Source organism: Melanerpes formicivorus, unplaced genomic scaffold, assembly GCF_026170545.1.
Source record: "Melanerpes formicivorus ecotype bairdi unplaced genomic scaffold, bMelFor1.0.p_v2 SCAF_13, whole genome shotgun sequence".
Lineage (NCBI taxonomy): Eukaryota > Metazoa > Chordata > Aves > Piciformes > Picidae > Melanerpes > Melanerpes formicivorus.
This window is the reverse complement of record NW_027142365.1, coordinates 6,576,690-6,597,768: the sequence shown is the minus strand read 5'-3', so window position 1 is coordinate 6,597,768 and position 21,079 is coordinate 6,576,690. Positions and strand designations below refer to the sequence as shown.

The window sequence follows — 21,079 nt, the reverse complement described above, 5'->3', positions numbered from 1 at the left end:
CTTGGGTAGCTCCTACCTGGCAGGTTTCCATATCCAGTAGGAAAAAGCAATGTGGGAGGTCAGCTGCACAGTGTAGGTTTCATTCCTGTAAACCTTGGGCTCTGCTCCTCATAGCTCGGTAGTGGCCCTGCCAGAAGTGTTTATGAGATGGTGGCTCATGGTTGCTGAGGTGATGGCTTGCTATGCAGCTAGTGTTTCTGTTTTGCTTATGAGGTCAATGCTAAAGCAGGAGGCCTTCAGCAGAGATGGGCAGAGTTGCACAGATGGTCTGGGCTCTACTTTGAAACTTTGTGCACAGTATGTTAGACACAGAAGCTTAACTGGCCATACAGCAGCTGCACATGGAATTAGCAAATAGATTTAATAGACATAGAGCTTGTAAAGAGTGGAATTAATGAGTCATTACACTTCTGCCAGTTGCTAAACATATCACAGTGTCTTCAAACGCATGGTCAAAATTAACTTAAAGCTTTTAGCCAATGCTTCCTGCCCTGCTGATTAAAACTGCAGGCACAGTTACTGGGGGGGCAGCTGGCAGAATTACATCATTGAGGAATGGCTTCCCTGACAAGCACTGTGTGTTATGCTAATGTTAAATTCCCCAAGGACAAACCCTCACTTCTTAAGTTGTCACAGCCAGTCTGCCAGCAAGCCACTTCAAAGAGGAGAAATACTGCCTGTACAGCCCAGTGCTGCCTTCAGGCTAGCATAAGGTATGTCAAAATGCCAGCAAGTTTGGGAACCCCTTTGGCTAAAGGAAGGAATAAATTAATGCTTTCCTACCTACTTCTTGCTAAAATGACATCCATCAGTTTTAAATTAGTTTACATTCTGGTTAACTCTGCCTTTTATCCAGTTGTTCCTCAGTGCCTGCTTGCAGAGACAGGACAGAATGGTCATAGCACTGCTTTGTACCTCAGCAGCTCACATCACTGGCTTTAGAAACACTTCAAACCTTCTGCGAGGGGATACAAAACTCCTCACTGTAGAGCACTTGTCTGATGCAGAAATATGAAATACAAATAGCTCCTTCACGGTGTAATCACTCCCTGCTTTTTGCTCTCCTTGGCCAAAGCAGCCAGGAATAAATACCCCAACTGAAGCCCATTAAGTGCATCTGCTGGAACTGAGCAGTCATTTTCCAGGCCAAAGCTCCGCTTCCTCCAGTATCAAGTTTGCCTTAACAAAAGTTCAAGCCCTCATTTCCCCACTGCCACCAGAGGGAAAGTTCATTTTTCAGTTGCGGCCGTCGGGCCTCGCTCCCTGCCAGTGCCCCTGTTCCCACCAGCTCCGGCCTGCAGCAGACGGGGCACCAGCTCCCTCTGCCGCTAGAAGGGAGCTACGGAAAGCAAAGATGCCGCGCCTTTAAGAAAAGCTGCCGAGCAGGGAACGTCTGTTCCCAGTGGAGAGAAGGGTGCTTACGCAGCAGAAAACAGGATGTTAGGAAGCACACGCCATGTATTTCTGAGGAATACACAGGCTGGTTACAACTCCTGAGACAGTCCCACGCCAAAGTTTGTCCAACAGCTGGTTAAAGGAAATCATCTAGTCCCCTTGATAGCCAGCAATCCACACACCTGTAAGAGGTCAAGAGGAGCTGCTTGGGGAAACTGGTTATTTGGTTGTAAAGGAAATATCACCACACAGGTCATGGGGGCTGACAGGACAGGGCCCTGCCAGGTAGTTCCTACTGGTTTTCAAACCCAAAGCACAGAAGACTCTGCACAGTTGCCTTTAATGCCTGTGTAAGGCCTGCAGGGAGTGACAAGCAGAACACAGTACAAACCCATGCACAGCAGATACAGAATGTCTCTCAGAAATCTTTCAGAAGAAAAAAAGAACAGCTGGGAAGTTGATACCTGTGCAAGCTCATGAGCCAGGCTTTACAAACTCACCTTTTCTTTAAAGCTGGTATTTTCAAATGGTATAGAAATGCTTCTCCACTTGAGGACTAAGTGAGTTAACTTATTTCACAATAAAAATATAGTTTAGTTCTATTAAATTTTCTTCTGAAAATAAATGCTTCTATTTCTCTGCTCTGACAATAAATTACAATGTATCACAAATGTAGGCCTTAAGCAGATTTATAAATAAGCAGGAATTAAGTGTGCCACCCCTCGTTTAACTGAATTCAAGGCATTTAGTAAGAGATAAGCTGAAGGTGCATTTATAATCCAGACTCATTTTGTCAAGGTAAATACATGTAACTGAAGTAGATGTAATGGGATTTACTGCTGTGGTACTTGTATATAGGATAAGTACTCCTGAATGATCTGTTCTTCTTCCTCCAGCGTTAAATCCAGATAATCCTCTTCATGTTCAGGAATATCCTCTATGATTTCATTGACTGCATCAGTCTCCATGTCTTCATCTGTTGGTGAACTTGAAGAACCTTCCAACAAAGAACAGCAGCAGTGAATTCAAATTTGGTACCTTCCCCCTTTCACCAACCTGACTCTCTGCCAGTCTTGCTGCACCACTACCTTGGCTAAAGCAGCTCTGCAAAGATGCTGCAGGCTGGCAGTTTCTTCCTGTTATTTAAAGCTGTAGGAAAACTCTTAGCTGTGCTCCAGGGATCACTACAGCCCTGACAAGCAATGGAAGAGAGACAAGTATCTGCAATATTCCTCTTTGCTAAATGGTATCAGTTACAGTTCTACACATAAAAGGGACAGGATAAAGGAGTATGTGGTCAGATCAGCTGACTCTCTAGCACAGATTTGGAATAAACTTCCTAGCAGCCACAACCCAGATACTAGCAAGCCAAAGTATCATCAGTGTCAGTAGCAGGTCCAGGAAACCTGCTCCAGCAACTTAGTATTTGCTCTCTGAAAGAGTACAGGCAAGGAGAGGTTGGCTGGTTTTGAAGGGAACTGCCATGAGCCAGTACAAAGAGATGTGAGAAACCAGAACTGCTTGTGGGCTAGACAGGGCCATGTGTTCCACACTGGGCAAAGTGAGGATGCAGACACCCAAAGCTTCCAGCCTTGTGCACCAAAGCCACAGCCCACTCAGCAGCTACTTCCCCTCAGCCCTTCCCAGGCTGCCTCTGGAGGCTGTTACCCTTTCTTCTTGGCTGCACCCATCATGCACACTGCCTACAGCTGAGAGCCATCCCTTATGGCTGCTGCTGGCAGCAGGGACCACAGCTTCCCTGGGGTAAAGGATGCCTTGCCTCTAATCCTGCTGCTAACAAAAGTAGTCTGGGGCATCACTCAAGGCCCTCTAGCAGTATTTGAAGGAAAAATCACTTAATTGCTTCACAAAAAAGCCAGAGCAGCCTTCCCCTTGCCCCCCTTTTGCATGCTGTAGGCAACATTCTTACCTGCAGACTCTGTAGGTGAATCTTTGGATGAAGTTGATTCTTCTGATGAACTGGACCCTTCTGGAGACAGCAGGAGGGAAGCAGGAAGAACTCCCCCATAATGAACAAGGATTTGGGAAGCTAGGTGGATGTTGCCTTTAAAGACCTTCAAAGCTTGCTCTGCTGACTCACGACTGAACCCCATATACACCAGCTACAGGAAGGGGGAAAAATGGAAGTGAAAATCAGGAGAAATCCAAGCTCTTCCAGCACTAAGGTCTGACAGGAATCTGACAGTCATTCCTATTGCACAAAGGGAAGCACTGCATGCCAGGAATTCCAGGGCACCGACTCTGGTTTACTGGAACAGTTAACAGCAGGCAGTGACCTATTACAGGAATGGGGATCTTGAGCAGAATCTAAAGCCTCTTGTTTAGCCCAGACCAATTTTTTTTATACTGCTTTTCAAAAGGAAACTTCAAAGCACTCCAGCACATCAGGAGTGTGCACATGCTATCTGTTTTGCCTACCTAACAAAAGAGCTTTTTCAGACAGCCTGTGATGAGAAAGACAAGTTCCACCCCTCTCCCTTGCACACTGCAATACTTAGAGACTTGAACACATTTCTCATTTGCTGTCTTATTTGGGATAGAGCATTAAAGTGCACACACTTCCTTCTGCACCCATGCACGACAGGTAGGTGTAGCAGACAGGAGGCACACACAGATTACACTTTTGCCTATGACTGCACCATGAAAAGCAGATGCCAGAGGAAGTGTGGCAGCGTGAGTGACATTGGTCAAAGAATGTATGTACAGCTTTGCTTAAGCAAGATCTGGTGTGTTTGAAGGCACAATTCAGAAGCAAGGCAATCAGTTCCTAAGAAAGCAGGGGGCTAACTCACTTGGTCAATGCTTTCCTGGGAAACCTGAAACTGGTTCGTGGCTACAGGATCATCATCATCATCTTCCAACAGTAACTCAGGATTGTCAAGAATAAACTACAGTAAAACAGAGAGGGATCAGAATAGAGCAACAGACATGTACTAGTCCTTGGTATGGAGATGTATTTAGCCCAGTAACTGATTGAAGCAAACCCCAGCCAACCTAAGTGATGTGAGTCATCAAGTTAGGAAGTGGAAGTTCAAATTGGAAATGGTTGCTATGAATTAACAAACACAGACTACAGAAGACAAGAATATGCTTAACAATAAAAAAGCAAAGAAGCTTTTTTGTACTGAAGTACTACTCCTGACAATCACTTACCTTAAAGGCTTGGTCCAGGTTTCCTTGTGTATAATGCAGAGCCATCTGAGCAGCTCTCTCTGAGTAGCCCATGCTCTTCAAGGTATTTATGTCTTCCATTCGCTGCCGCCTCTTAGCTCTCTCCTCCCTCCTTATCTGTGCCTTTTCCTGAAAGAACACAGCCATGGCAAAGCTCACTGTGCATGGAAATGCTTCAGCCTTCCCCTCTGCTTATAGGGTTTCTTAGATTTTGAATCTCTGGAGGGAGTTTTAATTTTTTTAAATGCAGACTGTGCTGCCAGACATTCATTACTAAATAAAGTTGCTTTTCCAGGAGCTAGCACAGTTGCCACACTTCTGCTCTGCAGTCTCCGCAGATTGGCTCTTATGGCATCATAGCTATTATAGGCCCTGTGTGGTTCGTGATAAACCCATTTGGCAGATGGGGCTGCAGACAAGACTTGCCAAGGACATACGGTAAGAACTGGGCAGGTAGCCAAGGAGCTCTGTTCAGCCCTTCTCTCAGCCACTGACTTCTCTGTCCACATTTCACAGTAGCGCCACCTCTGCTTAGCAAATGTAACTCCAGGCACTTCAGGTGTGGACAATGCTGTCTTTACTTCAGCACAGAAAGTCCTTCTCCCCTCCTGAAAATTCCAAGTCAAAGCCATAATATGGTGTAGCCTGATTGTTACCCTCAGGGTACTTTATCCTGCAGCCTCTTATCTTTCAGACCAGGAGTGACAGCTTTATCATGGTGGGTTTATTCCTATACAGACAAGTGCTGAGTAGCAAACACAGGTGCAAGGTCTTCCTACACGCCTCTCTGGTACAGCCACAAGTCTTTGGCCTTCTCATCTCATCTGTTTTGGGACAGGGCTCCCCTTGTGTTATGTTTTGGTTTCAAACTTGTGGCAACAGATGTCCAACTGTCAGTTCCACTAACAGTGCCAAAGTGGGATAATCCAAGTCCTTAATTTAGCACCATGTTGCACTAGTCACACAACACATCTTAGGGACATCCCAACTAATATGATCCTTGATTTAGTACTTCGACTGCACCATACCTCTCTCCTGTTGGTGATAAGATTGGCAGCATGCTCCACATCCCCATGGCACGCTCGCAGGGCAAGGCGAGCTTCCTGTTCCGAGAATCCCAGGAGCGACAGGCGCTCAACTTTATCAGGATCTATGGAGAGCTCTCCATGCAGACGAGAAGCCTGCATGTAGAAAGGACAAAATGATGCTATTTGTAGTGCTGCTAACACACTAACAAACAAAGTCTCCCCATTTTTCTGAGTAAGCGAAGAACAGGTGCAAGACAGAGCCTGAACAGGAGTCAGTGTGAACAGCTCTGAAGTTTTACCTAACAGTGTCTTACCTTCTGAATATAATCAGCAGCCTCCTTTTCTCTGCCGCTGTGATAGTGTCCTATCCCTTGAAGGAGGTAAAGCCGCAGAAATAAAACCTTCTCACGACCATAGCTTCCCTAAAGGATTGTTTCAACAAGGAGGGGTGAGGAGGGCACATGAATAGAAACATATGGTAGAACAGCAATTCATTACTAGTCAAACACTTTGCACATCTAAAGATGACACAGCCACACTGTGCTAAGTATCCCATCTGAAACACTGCTGATGCCTGTGCCATGACCTTTCTGTCAGGTCCAACACTTTCATTACGCTGACAATTACAGCAGATCACAGGCTGAGGAGACACAAGAAAACTTCTGAAAGTCACTCCTGTGACACTTGAACAGCAACTGAATGCAGATCAAAAACAAAAAAGAAAGGCAAGAAAAAAGCCACCTTAATTAAGTCAAAACTTGGCATACTTTGATATCAATAAGTCTTTCATGGTTCTCTCCATAGCACCTCTGGAAGCACCTATGAGCTGTGGACAGCTTTTTCTCTGCGTCATCCAGGCAGTCCAGCTGCTCCAGGCGGAAGTAGCACCACACTATATCCAGCTGCAGCACTGCATAGTTGTCAACAGTGTTCAGCAGTTCTGTGCTACACTCACTGGAAAACAGAACAATTACTGGTTTTCTGTGTATTTTTTCTACACCCTTTTTGACACTACTGAAGCATGCTAGATATACTCCCATGTCTGAGGAAGCACACACTTTGAGGTAGCAAAATGAAGTCAGTGGAATTTAACGAAGCACTCATCTCCCATCACACTCCCTAATACACAGGGCACTACTGATAACACTACACCTCAAAGAACTGCAGTAATCACAACTCATTTTGTTACTATTTAAGACAGCACCTCTAAAAGCAGAACAGAATTAAACCCTCTGTAATCTTTGAGATGACAGAGATGCCACCTCACGCATGTGAACATGCCAAACCCTGTGTTGGGTCTCCATGTACACACACACACAGAGGAGAAACAGATGGGGACACTATTACCTTTGGGCATCCCAAAAGAGCAATTTAGGGCTGTGGCTGCTGACAGGAAACTAATTTACCTGCAGAAACTCTGGTATGGTTACAGACCTTAGCTATCTGCACCACCTTTAACGTGAAATTACTACCATACAGGAGCAATTGCAAACAAGCATCTGTGTCTCAGGCTAATGGAATTCATAGCCTAGCACAAGAATATTGACAGTTTCTGTTTATGTTGATATGAAAGATTAAATTGCCCGGTGGCAGTATCTGTTCCAGCTGTTCTACATGAAGCCACCTGTCACTGCAAGTCAGAGCCTTTGTCTGCTGTTTCCCATCTGCTGAGGGGAAGTGAAGCAATCCTGGGCAAAACAGGACCTGATTAACATGCACAGGTAGAGCTAATGCTGTTCTGGGATTTGGCTGACAGCAAAGGAAAGAGACACAAGGATTCAAAAAGGTTCTTACCAGAAGTGTTTATCAGCATCCAACAAATAGGGCAGTGCTATTTCATACTCTTTCTTCTTCATTAACGCCCTGCCCTTCTCATGATAACCCATTGCCAGCACAAGTGCCTAGGAAAAAAAACAGATTGAGATTCCTTTTGCACCTCCCCAACCCACTTCTGTAGCTAAAAGGAAACATCTAGGTCATCCATTCACAGCCTTTCTTCTTCTGAGAAATACACCACTGTACCAGTTCTGCAGCAGCAGTACTCATATTTTACTCTCATTTGCTGATGTTAAGATATTGTATAATTAAAAGCAATAAAAAAGTCACTGACACATGAAATGTTGCACCAGGCCTAAGAATGCAACCCTGAATAGATTTTTAACGATGTGTGATAAAGACCAAAGTGTTTTCCTGCGTGCTACACTGCGTGGCAGCATCAAATCTGCATTGCTCTGCTATTACAACTATCTTGCAAAGCTGAGTAATTCACCTCCTGCAACTCCTCAGAACAGAAAATTAACTTCTGAATGTGGCAGGGAAACACTTGAGCTCCTGCAGTCAACAAATGGAAATGGAAATGGTTATTTCTGCACAGAAACAATCTGCAACATTTCTTCTCATCCATCTTCAATGCTGATTCAAACTTGAGCACTTGAACATCTGATGCTTCAACTCTTCAGGTGAATCACTACTTCCAGCACTTCACCAGAACAACACACATTGTGAGAACTGACAGTTGCTATTCCAGTCATCCAGAAACTCCACATGACACAGAAAAGAGAGTGTGCCCCAGAAGAGGCTAGGGCAGCAGGTAACATAAGCTGGGGCTTGCTCACTTCTCTTCTTTGTTGGTGAGTACAATTCCAAGTGTTTGTAAAGATTTATTCAGCTTCAGAAAACTCAGGGCATCTATCACTATGCTTCTGTTACAGCAGCCAATATCAGGTATCTCATTCCTACAGGAATTCAATCCACACACCCATCCAAAGGGATCTTCAATTGAGAATGGTGAAGTCATTCAAATTTCAGAGGGGTCACAGCAGAAAAGCTACCAAAATTCATTTAAAGTAGTCCAAATTTTAGAGCTTGTCGAGTTTGCAGTTGAAATGGAGGCCTAACAAACCAGTTATTTTCATGTTGTTCAAGGGCACCCAAAAGTTAAGATAGGTGCTAGGTTGTAACAAAGTTAAGCCTCATCTTAAAACACAGAAGGAAGGTATGCACCACAGAGGGGCTGGTGCAAGATTAGACCTGCAATTAGATCAGCAGAGGTGTCTCCAGGTGACTGAGTACTCCTAGTTCAGTATCACTAAGGTTGGAAGAGACCTCAAAGATCATTGAGACCAACCTGTCACCACAGACCTCATGAGTAGAGTAGGGAGGACACTACTGCCCACTGCAGGCTTGGACTCATGACCTTCCCATTGAGGGTCTTATGCACTACCAACTGAGCCAGAAGACGTGTTGTAGAATTCTACTTCAATTTTATTTCAGAATTAAAACCTACTGCACCCAGGGTTACATAACAAAAAGATGGACTATATTTCAGTCCCACATTTGAAATGCTTCATGAATCAAACCCATCTCTTTTACCTACTTTTTTAGCTTGAGGAGGAATCTCAATTGACCTTCCAGTCTGGTTCGCTATGTCTAAATAGGGATAAGAATCTGGATCCAAGTACTCCTCTGAAAGATAGGAAAAAGCAATTTAATTTGTAGATACAACCCTTTTAGATTATGTCAGTAAAACAAAAAAGGCAAACACACACAAAAAACGCAATAATAAAAAAAGAATAATCAGAACTGCATGTAAAGGTTGTGGATTTTTGGGTGTACCTACCCACAGCAGCCCTGGTCAGACAAACGTGAGGAACTTTAGAGAAGTCACTGAGGAGAAGGCCCTGTTCATCCAGACATTTTGACACAACATTAGAAGTTGCATGAATTGTAAAGAATTTTTTGCAGGAGACAAAAACATTTGCATTTCACATTATAGAACATGTGAAATGCTCTACCAAATGAAGCAGAAAATACAGAAAGCCCCACACAACTGAGCACAGTTGATAAAACTGGGTAAAACACAGCTCAGTATTTTCCTTTACCCCGTATCCTTAATGCTTATAAGCAAGCTACCAATTTTGTTTTCACTTCCATCTGATTTAGAATGAAAGATGCTTTTCTTGTAAACAAAAGACAGTTAAGTAGGAGTTTGCAGAGAATAAAAGCTTCTGCCCTGCAATTTTTCTCAGATGAAACAAAAGGGTTGTTAAATCCTTTCTATACTTCACAGAGAACCTTCAGCCTCTGAGCCCATTATGGACTCCACTCCATACTCTGGCATTGTGCTGTAACTGACAGTTGCTGGTAAATACCTTAAAGAGGCCCCATACAGGATTCAAAAGCTGGGATCTAAATCGCCCTTTAAGTACATAAAAGCAATCACTCCTTTCATTTGTTCAAAATCTGATATTACAGTAAGAAAGAGGCTGTCAGTGACCACTAAAAGCAGCTTTGTTCAGGTATTTTTGCATTTGGCAGGAATTCATTACATGCAAACCAGAAACCACCAAACAGTGAATTTTTGAAGCAATGAAGTAGTGATTTTAACTCACCATCTAGCAATGCAATTCACAAACAATCTCATCTTGAAAAATTATTACTGTTATATTTACTCTACTCCTTGAGCTTAATCCACACTTGCCAGCAATCAACATCAAACACAATGAGAACAGAGCAGTCAGGTTACAGATGAGAATGACAAATGATCTGTTCTGCACAATGAAACCATGGTTACCCACAGCCATAGCTGAGATCAACTACAAAAAGAAGTGTGTAATGACTTACAATTCATTATTCTACTATCCTTACATCTACAATAAATTTAAAGCCTGTTCTCAGAAGTCATCAGTGCCTTAACTGTCAAGTGCCAATTAATAATTGATTCCTATTATATCCAAGTGTTTTCTAGCATTCTAGTCGTGTAAGATTTGGAGTAGAAGAGAAAGTTTTAGGCAACTTAGAATTCAGTTTACAAGTAGACAGAAACCTAGATGAGTATAGACTGAAATCCAGCCACAGCAGAGCCACTGTTCTGCTAAAGTCCACTGAGAAGATAATTTTTGATGTGCAAGAATTAATGAATATTCACTCCCCCTGCCAAAAGACTCCAAAGCCAACAACTCTTACCTCTCTCTGACAGAATCTCCAAGCCCTTCTTAGTTCTTTGCATCTTGTCATTTATTTCTTTCTCTTTCTTGCACTGAAGTTCCTCTTCCTGAACTTTTCTTTTAGTTTCTTCATCACTCTGTTCCAGTTGAAGTACCATCACCTTTGCATTGTGTGTTACACCCTGGTCTTCAAGGGTTTTGCCTGCGAAGCACAGCATGATGAATACAAGAGACCATTTCACATTGCACACCAGGAGACCACAACACCCATGAATAAAGCAAGCTGAATCCCTTTGCCTTACTCACATTGCAGTGAAGAACTATAGTAATTACTGAAGAATTCAATTGAAACCCCTGCCAATTAGTGATGTATTCAGCAGAAACTAGAAATTAGGATCAGACTTGCATCCTAGGAGAGCTTTGTAAATAGTTGGTATGTTTCTTTGCCTGATTTTTCTCAGCATATTGAAAACTAGAATTGTTTATGTTTCAGTTAAATGCTCTTCAGGCAAAAACTGGAACATGTCCAGGATGAGACATCACAATAGTTCAAGGACAAAAGAACTGGGAACTGAATCTGAGTGCCTACTGTTGATTCCATGGTTCTAATTCTGATGTAGCCTAAGGGAAATAAGTACGTCAGATGCTTAGGCCAACAATAAAGAGAAAGATGTTGCCATCACTTCCCACAACATGTCTGAAGAGTTGAACATGTGAAAAGCAGTACAAAAAAGTTTTTGGATGTGGTGTCATACCATATGGTTTTGGAGGAGATTCAGGGTTTCTCTTGAACATGCATTTTCAGTGTTTCAACACCTGAAATACTCATTTTCTACATTTATTACAGGGTTCCTGTAATTGCCCTCAGTCAGTCAAAGAATGTTGATAATTACAAATTACTACATTTCCTCCAGAGCAGAACCTGACCAAAGTTAGCTGCTAACCCTTGGGAATTTCTGCAATGAACAGAGTTGCAATTTTTCTTCTGAGTAAACTAGAAAATGATCATAATAAAAGTATACTCAAGCTAGAGATACATACCCAGGTCAAGCTGTTTCTTATTTATTATTATTTTGAGAGCATTTTCTTTTAATGCATGTTCCTGTGCTATCCTGTGAAAGAAATAATTTCATTCATTAACACAGACTTGCAAGGCCATACAGTATTTGGTAGAACAGCAATAAAACTTAAAAATGAGGATGCTCTTAACTTAAAACTCTTGCTGGTATACTGTACAGAGAAGATCTGGGGTGTGAAAAGGGAAGAAGCACAAGTGAGAGGAAAGAATTTGATTGGGCTGACAAATACAAAAGGAAGAGAAGCTAATCACTGTTCAGAAGACCTGCCTAGTGACAGGTCTGGAACAGTGGTCACTCCTTCCTTCTTAGCTACTTGTGGGGATTTACAGAGAACGCTATTCTTCCCCAGCTGCAACTTTCCTGTTTTCTGTCTGTCAAACCACATCTTCTTACATGAAGAGCTGTCCTACAGGGACACTGCACATCCTATTCAGACAGACTGAACACACAACATGTTAAAAAAAAAAGCTTAGATTGAGAAGGAGGTTCTTCCCCATGAGAGTGGTGAAACCCTGGAATGGGTTGTCCAGGGAGGTGGTCGAGGCCCCGTCCCTGGAGGTGTTTAAGACCAGGCTGGATGAGGCTCTGGCCAGGCTGATCTAGTGTGGGGTGTCCCTGACCATGGCAGGAAGGTTGGAACTAGATGATCCTTGTGGTCCCTTCCAACCCTGAATGATACTATGATACTATGAACAGTTGAACTCCACCCAGGGAGGTGGTGAGTCACCGTCCCTGGAGGGGCTCAGGAGGGGATTGGATGTGGCACTTGGTGCCACGGTCTAGTCATGAGGTCTGTGGTGGCAGGTTGGATTTGATGATCTTTGAGGTCTCTTCCAACCTTGGAGATACTGTGACACTGCTACTGTGAAAAGTGCCCTGTTTGCCTTTTTTTAGTGCTGTATGACAGTGCTGTCTCATTACAGAAAAAGCCAGGCTGGTTATACTTACTGTGATCTGAGCTCCTTGCCTGTGATGAACAGGTTAGTTTCCAGGAGTTTTCTGCTCTGTAGTAATTATATTGGGTGGGGGAAAGGAGGGGAAAAAAAACCACACCAAAAAACATGTTATCAAGGTATTGTGGACATTTTCTTAATTAATTGTTTTACAACAATTACAAAATTCTTTTTCAAATAATCATATTACCAGGGTTATGGTTGGGCATACATATTAGTCATTTCCAGGCAGGGAGTCTTGTACTTGCCATACAGTGCTAAAAATTAACATGACAACAGCAGAAGATTCAGCATTAGATAAATCTAAATGCAGACCCAAATAGCTTAAATTGACTTAATTTAATTAAGCACTTCCAATCTTAACTCTGCTTTGTAATTATGTTACTCACCTGTGACTGGCTAAGTTATGATTAATTCCTAGTAGTGTCTCTGGTCCCAGATTAGATAAACTGGACTTTTAAATTAATTAATTCCCCTATGCCCAGTAGCATTGTAAAGAAGAATGAAGAAATTATTTGCTTTAACTCCATGGCAATCACTTGGCACCCTCTACCCTTTAAGCCATCACATACCCTGGTAATCATTTTTCACTGCAGGAGAGAGAACAATTATAATTGGTTGTTGTGTTTTTGCATGCATTCACTTAAAAAAAATACTATAAAAACCTTCTGAAGCACCAGACAAGATCTTGAGATAAAAAGAAAGACAAAACCTTGTCCTGTCCCAGAGTAAACATTCACTTCTGTGGCTGATAAGATGCCTACGACCCTTAAATGCCTGCAAATAATTTCTCTTTCACTGTTATCAGAGGGGATAAAAACCTATCAGCACTGGGGAAGATGCTGCTCCCACACATGATTAAAACTAGAACTGATCTGAGATACTTATGTGTGCCAGAGACTGTTTTGAAGGGAGAAGTATTCCCAGTTAAGAGGCTCTGTGTTACTGAGAATGTAAGCATGGGCCTGCTTTCTGTTCTCTGACCAGACTGCCCAGCACACTTCCTATCCCTATGGATGAATCCTCTCAACCTTCAAAGGCAGAGCAGCTGCATCCACAGTGCCATGTGAGATCAGTTCCTGACCATGTCAGCACTCACTCCGTGCCTGGGCATCACTTGGCAGGATGCCAGGGGGCCTGGGCCAACTGCCCCACAGCTGATGCTAACAGCTTACCAGTATGGATGTCCATCAAACAGTGGCCAGCCTGTGCTCACCCACACTTAGCTGCCTAGGGCAGGTACAGCCACAGAATCTGGTATGGTGACCATTCTGATGCTGATTGAACTAGATCCACATCATTGTTCTGGCATATTTTATGCTTGAAAGTAGAAGCTGGCTTATAAAGGGCAGGACTTAATTCAGTTATCTTTGTGAAGCTTTTGGAAGCCTGACTTCAAAAAGAACAGATGAATATCACCACAAAAGAAAATCCTGCTTCTCATTCCCAAGCTCAAACACTGGATATACCTATTTTAAAGGTTAGCCTGTACTGGTTAGCTGCCTGGGCTGGCACAGTTACACAAGGATAATGTCATCACTGTGGGAACACTGCCTTACACTACAGTTAAAAGTTAAAGGTGTTCTTTTTGATGCTACTGGCCATATGTGACATGAGATGACACCAAGTTCAAGTTGCTTACTACACTTAAAAGATGTTTTTTTAAATTAAGTTTGTCATGTAAACAAAAGCTGTAGCAATAGAGTGATGCTCAGATGCTGATTCAACTTCTGGTGCTCTACACTGTGGTGGTTTTAGGCTTTGCCTTTAGGATTTAGTTACAGATTTGGAGCAGAAAAGTAGAAAAATATAAATCAATCACTCTTGGGGGTAAAAAGGAAAACTAAAGATTATTCTAAACAACTTCATTGGAGAAAATCTCTAGTATAAGAGTGGCTGTACCAGAACAATTCTCTTTTCTGATCTCTTCTCTGCTTGCTTTGCTCAGGAGAGATTAATCTGCTCCTGGCTGACCTTGGCTGCATTATTTTGGTTAAATCTAACCATTGCTTTTTCTCTGCTCCTTTTCTCTCTTTGGGACAGGGGGAGAAGGAGGGGGGGCAGCAGAATGGCTTCCCTGGTCTTCAGGGAGGTTTTTGTGTTGTTTGCTAATTGTAAATATCTGTGTAATATTGTAAATCCTGTATATTTTGTACATATTCATTGCATTCCACTGTAGAGTCTAGTTTTGCTTGTAAATACACCTTCCATTTGCTTCGTACTGAGCTGGTATGGCAAAGTCAATGTTGGGGGGGAGGAATTTCAAAACACAGACCTGCTCTTTACTGAGCAGCAGTGTCAGAAAGAATCAAACTGAACTAGACAGACAACTCTAATTTACTTTTAAGTGAAAGGTAATTCCTCATTATATCCTGAAAGGGAGAAAATTACTGATCTCCCAATATTCTTTTCTGTACAGTGTCCAGTTCTGGGCCCCTCAGACATTGAGACACTTGAACATGTCCAGAGAAGGGCAACAAGGCTGGGGAGAGGCCTCGAGCACAAGCCCTACAAGGAGAGGCTGAGGGAGCTGGGGTTGTTTAGCCTGGAGAAGAGGAGGCTCAGGGGAGACCTTATTGATGTCTACAACTACCTGAAGGGAGGTTGTAGCCAGGAAGGGGTTGGTCTCTTCTCCCAGGCAACCAGCACCAGAACAAAAGGACACAGTCTTAAGCTGCACCAGGGGAAGCTTAGGCTGGAGGTGAGGACAAAGTTCTTCACTGAGAGTTGTTAGCCATTGGAATGTGCTGCCCAGGGAGGTGGTGGAATCACCATCCCTGGAGGTGTTCAAGAGGGGATTGGACATGGCACTTGGTGCCACGGTCTAGTCATGAAGTCTGTGGTGACAGGTTGGACTTGATGATCTTTGAGGTCTCTTCCAACTTTGGTGATTCTGTGATATTCCCACACATCTGGAAAGCTGAACCATAAAGAACGTGTGTCTGGGGGGGGGGGGGGTATGTGTCTGGGGGGGGGAGGGGAGGGGAGGCAGTTATCAAGGTATACCTAACACAGACCTCTCATATAAAACACCTGAAAAACTTGAGTGAGAATATCTGCATTAGATACATATCTGTAACATAGAAGGCCAAAGCAAAGCTACTCATCCTGAGTTTTCTGCAATGCCACTTACCTTTCTCCGAGGCAGATACATATCAAGCCTTGCAATTCCAGTCACTTTAAAGTGCTCATTTCCCGTTCCACGCTCAATCGCTCTGCATCGTATTTCTTCCAGCATATTCTCTGTCTCGGTCTCATTGATATTCAGCTTGGATGAGTATTTTTGTACAAGCTCCTAAGAAAAGAGCAAGAAAAACTGGGGAAATGCACCAGCACTAAATAAGGTGGGAGATGAACACCACCAAAGTGAGAGTGCTTACCTTCATCTCTTTGCCAGCTTCTTTTTTTTCATTTGTATATGGTGGTTTCCAGAGCTGAATTTTGTCCTCTCTTAAGCAGCTTGTCAGTTTTGCTATTAAATACTTCTTTTGTGCCATTCTTTTAAAGCAAAAGCACACATGGAAGGAAAAAGAAAGAAAAAGATGACTTTTTTAAAATACAGCTTTCCTGTACTAAAACACTGCACTTCTTCAAGAATTCTAAGTGACATTTTTTAAGACCAAGGATAAAATGCAGTCCCTGTGTTTTGGTGGGGAGGGGAACTATTACAAAGAACTGGAAAAGGATGCTGAAACCTAGATTAGAGCAGGGATAATTCAGAAATTATGTGAATCTGGGTCTTTCTGTTTCAAGAGAACTGAGATGTCTTCCTGAACCCTCATGTGAGCTGGAATTGCAGAAGGTGTTGATTCATCCAAATCCATGATCCAATTCTGCCCTGCCATGAAATGGATGGCCCAACTCCCCCTCTACAAAATGTCCTTGCTGTATCTCTGCCTCCCTGCTCTTCCCACTTCCCTACTTTAACAGCATTTTCACACCAGTGGATAGTTGAACATTAATCATTAGCCTCTTTGGGAGGACAGAAAAGTGTCAAGAGAGAACATGTCAGAACCACAAGCTTTAGCATGACAAGACCATAAGGCAAAATTCACAGCCCTCCAGCGAAGTGAGATCAGTTAGAGCACAAGAAGCTAAGAGCAAGACAATGATCTATGCCTTGCCTTCCTTCCCCAGCCATTTGTCAAGCAAACTTGTTTAATAGCATCATAAAATTCTGGTATCATAACAACAAAACAGCTGTGTGTCACTTTCCATAGCTCAACAGACACTCTTCCCACTCCCACTGCAAAGCTAGAGAAGACAGACAGGGCACAAGCAACACAAACTGCAGAGGCTGAGATCAGAGATGAAGCATACTGTAAATCTGCACTAGGCATTAAAGTACCCATCACTGGGGAGAAGCTGACAGTAAGAATTTATGCTGAATTCATCACCAAAAGTTACTCTAACTCAGCTCAGAAAAAGCAGCAACCACTGAATCAACATACCCCTACAAAAAAAACAACAAACTGAAACAACATAGAAGGCAGAGAGAGGGTAAGCAAAGGCTGAAGCAGTGAACTCATCAGAAGCAAAAAGATCTAGTGCATATTAATGCACAGGAGACTTTTGGCTCTTGGACACTGGGAATCATATGGAAGATGTCTTTTAAGTTGTACAGAAAAGCATTTAAAATGTTGGCATATATTGACTGAAGCTGGCATTGAATTTGAATTAACCATTTTCACTTTCAGAGAGGTTTCATTTTCTCTTCCTTGTTTACTAGCACATTGATCTCAGCAGAAAAGGAGAGAGAAAAGAAGACTCAAACATATCTATTTTTCCAGTTTCAAAGACTGTTCCTTACTCCTTAAAAAAACCAACAACACTATTTGGGAGCAAAAAAATCCCATGGGCAAACACCCAATACATGGTAAGTTTACTGGTTAACCTTACCCCAACCTCAGCTTTACTGAGCTACCATCTTTGAATGCTGCTCTTTTAAAAAGGAGTCTGAAGGATTAACTAAACAGTTGAACAGTTTAGCAATCCTTCCTGATAAAATTTGCAGTGTCTGTCCAAACCAGGAGAGATAACTGTGTATTCTTTTCCTTGCCGGGGTGATGTTGTTATTTTAGGGGCAAGACAAAACATGTAATTTACGAAGCAGACAGCAACAGACACACTACATTTTCCAAAGACTGCATCTAAGTTATTATTGCATCTTCCCCCTTTTCCAAAACATGTCAGGCAACTCTCACAACCAACCTACAACCATTCTTCTCCCACTTTCAGGTTATGCTGATACCTTTTATAGCCCTAATTCTACTTAAGAAACAAAAAAAAAATATCCATTGTTTTGTGGCACCCAGAAAAGTCTAAAATCGAAACCCAACCTCAAGACTGTGGGTTGTAAACACAAGTAGCATTTATAAACTGGTCATTCATCTTTTTATCAATCCTATTGTTATTCTGAGTTTGTGATCTCTCACTAAGCTATTAAAATACCATTACAGTTCCCAATTCTTCTTTGCAACCACCTATCAAAAAAACGTTCCTTTCACAAACACAAACCTGATAATTTTAATATGTAACACGTCTAGCATTTCTCATTAATTCCTATTTCACTGTAACTAAACTGCAGAAGAATCCTTAGCAAAACCATTTATGCCTTACTTTTCCATCAGCCACCACCACGAACGCTCCTGACACTTTCACTTTCAGTAACACTTTAACTGTCTCAAAACTGATCTAACAACCCAGGGTATTTCCCAAGGGCCATTTTTGAGTGCCAGACTGTTCCTGCGACTAAAATGTCATCCTCTTAAGCCAGCTGATCTTTACAGACCACCAAAAAAAACAAGTTACCAAGTCCCATTTCTGATGGAAGGCACAGAGACTCCTCGGGATGGCTCACTAACAAAGCACTACGCATTAATTTTCCCTGAAGACAAGCAGGAAAGCCACCTGGCACGACTCTGACACATTCCTTATGGCTAAAGGAGGGGCAAGTGACTGAAGCAGCATCATGTGCAAAAAGGGGGGAAAAACCAACACCCCCTCCCCAAAATCCAACCAACCCACAAGGCAGAAGCTCAAGGGAAGGAGGAAAACCCAAACACTTCGGGAGCCTGCCGGGGATCCTAGGGAATCCTCAGGCCTCCCAGGGGCACATCCAGCTTCTCCCCCATTACGACAGCACCAAGACCATAAATCGGCGCTGTCAGGAGGGGATTTTAAGCACGGGCACGCACTCTCCCCCTTTCCCAGGCACCTCCAACCCACGGCAGATGGGGAGCATTCAGACAACCACAGAAGGAGCCTTCTGTGGCGGCAGCGGAGCTGATGCAACCAGTCCCCGCTTCTGAGCGTGCAATCGCAAGGCTGGAAGCGGCCAGACCGAGCAGATCCCGCAGGGACGGGGCAGGCGGAGGGGCGATCCTCGGCACACCGCCAGGAAGGGGCTCCCGTCACCTCGGCCTTCGGGCACCCACCTGCGCCCCGCAGCGGAGGCCGGGCCTCGGGGCCCAGGCAGTCTCTGAGGACAGCTCGGGCTCTCGCGCAGCTGCTCGCGTCAGCCCTGAGCGCCTTCAGAGGCTCGGCGCCGGGGCTGGCGGGGACCGCCCTCTCTCTGGCGAAGCAGCGGGAGCGGCCGGGCGGCACCTCGGGGCCGATCAACAGCCAGGGGCGGGCCGGGCCGGTGAGCGTACGTGCCAGTGCCGGTTATAGGCACACAGGGGCAGGTTCTACGGAAAGGCGGAAGGCCCACGCAAATGGCAGCGAGGCGGCGGCTCGTCACGTGGCTGAAGCCAAGCTCTCTGTCGCCATCTTAGCGTCCTGCCCTGCCTTGGACGCGAGGTGTGTGGCTTTCTGTGAGGCAGTGGCAGGTGCTGCTGTCCTCATGATATCCTCAAAGTTCTGCCTGGTTTCCTCGGCCTCTGGGAGGAGGTGGGTGGGATTCCCCAACAGCAACTCTTCTTTCCAGGATGACTTGGGTGTACAGGAGGCGGAGGGTACTGCAGCCCCCCTCCCCATCACCCCCTACCGCCCTCCCGCCCCCGGGGCTGTAACCTCTCCCTTCGTGCAGCGAAGGACGGGGCACGTCCCGAAGCGCTGAGGTGCTGTGAAAAGTGCCGGGCAGGTGTCAGTGTGCAGGGTGAGCTTTTCTTTGTGGATTTGTATTTCCACTTCAGGGATGGTGAGCAGGTTCTTCCTGGTGTGGTGTGAGGCCGTTAAAAGTTAACCTGGGTTCAGAGGCTGGGCCGCAAAAGTACCTGCTGGGGAACAATCTGATGGACGATAAATACCACTTAAAGATGAGGTGGTGCTGGAGTGTCACCTTCCAGTAACACAGCCTCATGATGGCCAGAGCGGGAGTAGGGTATGAGGCTACACAAACATTTACCTGTACAATGTAGAGTCAATGGCCTGTTTGCCTGTAAGGTCCTCATGCCAATAATAGATGTAAGTGTTCTTTTAATGGGTTATATTAGAAGTCATTAGCTTGTGGGTTAATTCTTTCGTATGCCCATCTGTTCCAGCAGCAAAGGAATTTTATTCCAGCTGCTCTGCTGTGTGACTGAAATCATTCCTCTGGAGTATTATTTATTCCAGGATGGATGGGTCTGCAGGACTGTCCCAACAGAAAACATTCTCCTTAGGCGGTCATGCTGACTATGTGGGCATGATGCATACTGCAGCTTTGGCAGCTGGAACCTCACAGGTATTGTACCCTTACAAACAGGACACAACTAGAATTTCAGGATTCCAGGCTCCTCTGTGTGCATAAATCCACCAAGTCTGCCTACTAATAAAATGAGGGTAAACATGCTTTTATGGCAGTCTTGAGATCAGCGCTTGAAGCTTAGCCAAATCTATGGTAACAAAGTGATAAAAGTTACTGTTCCATAACTGCTGAACATGAGGAAACTAACAGTAAAGGGTTTTGAAAATCAGGTGATCAGGTGCACTTGAGAACTGAGACTTCATAATACATGAAGTTCTCGGGATTTTTTTCTTGTGTTTCCCTGTTTTATGAGAGCTACTTCACAGAAACAAAGATCTCATTAGACAATGTGCCTGTGCAACATTTTAATCCTTTGAAATGTAAGCATAGCAACTTTACTCATAACTAAATCTACTCTGCCAACAATTTACTGAAATTATTCTCCCACAACATTCCTGGGAAAAGACATCTCTGAAGGGAACTGTTAGGGATTTAAAAGATTTAAAAGCTTAATGTTTTCAAGTGTATCACTGCAAATCCCTAGGCAAAATGATCTTGAATTAATTAAAAGTGGTTTTAATGGTGACCTCTTGCTAACGTGGGATTTTACTTTTAGTTACTCCTTTATGTATTCTGCAGATTTGGAGATACTACAAAAATAACACTCCAGTATAATGATAGGCAGGAGCACTGTAATCAGCAAGCCATGTAAATAGAAAGCTAATGTATACCATATACTTAAAAACACTCAAAAGTTTTTTGATACTTCCTTCCAAACAGTTTCTTGTTTCGTGTGGACTGGTTGTTATCTAGTATG

General features: G+C 43.7%; 1 protein-coding gene across 1 annotated transcript; it reads right to left on the bottom strand.

The window, feature by feature from the left end:
* Positions 1-1,718: 1,718 nt before the first annotated feature.
* NUB1 (negative regulator of ubiquitin like proteins 1) lies at positions 1,719-19,283 on the bottom strand. The gene is made up of 15 exons (XM_068145946.1): positions 19,031-19,283; positions 15,974-16,091; positions 15,727-15,888; positions 12,589-12,644; positions 11,603-11,673; positions 10,581-10,763; positions 8,992-9,080; positions 7,410-7,516; positions 6,383-6,569; positions 5,930-6,037; positions 5,616-5,768; positions 4,570-4,716; positions 4,209-4,304; positions 3,326-3,518; positions 1,719-2,392 (listed from the first exon to the last, which is right to left on the bottom strand). The coding sequence occupies exons 2-15, from the start codon at positions 16,088-16,090 to the stop codon at positions 2,229-2,231; spliced, it is 1,833 nt and encodes a 610-aa protein (XP_068002047.1). The 5' UTR covers position 16,091; positions 19,031-19,283; the 3' UTR covers positions 1,719-2,228.
* Positions 19,284-21,079: the final 1,796 nt, after the last annotated feature.

Coding starts and splice junctions, on each gene's coding strand:
- NUB1 (XM_068145946.1), bottom strand. CDS start 16,090: ATGGCACAAAAGAAGTATTTAATAGCAAAACTGACAAGCTGCTTAAGA. Junction 15,889..15,973: donor AAGCTGGCAAAGAGATGAAG/GTAAGCACTCTC, acceptor CTCTTTTCTTAG/GAGCTTGTACAAAAATACTC. Junction 7,517..8,991: donor TTCCTCCTCAAGCTAAAAAA/GTAGGTAAAAGA, acceptor TTTTTTTCCTAG/GCACTTGTGCTGGCAATGGG.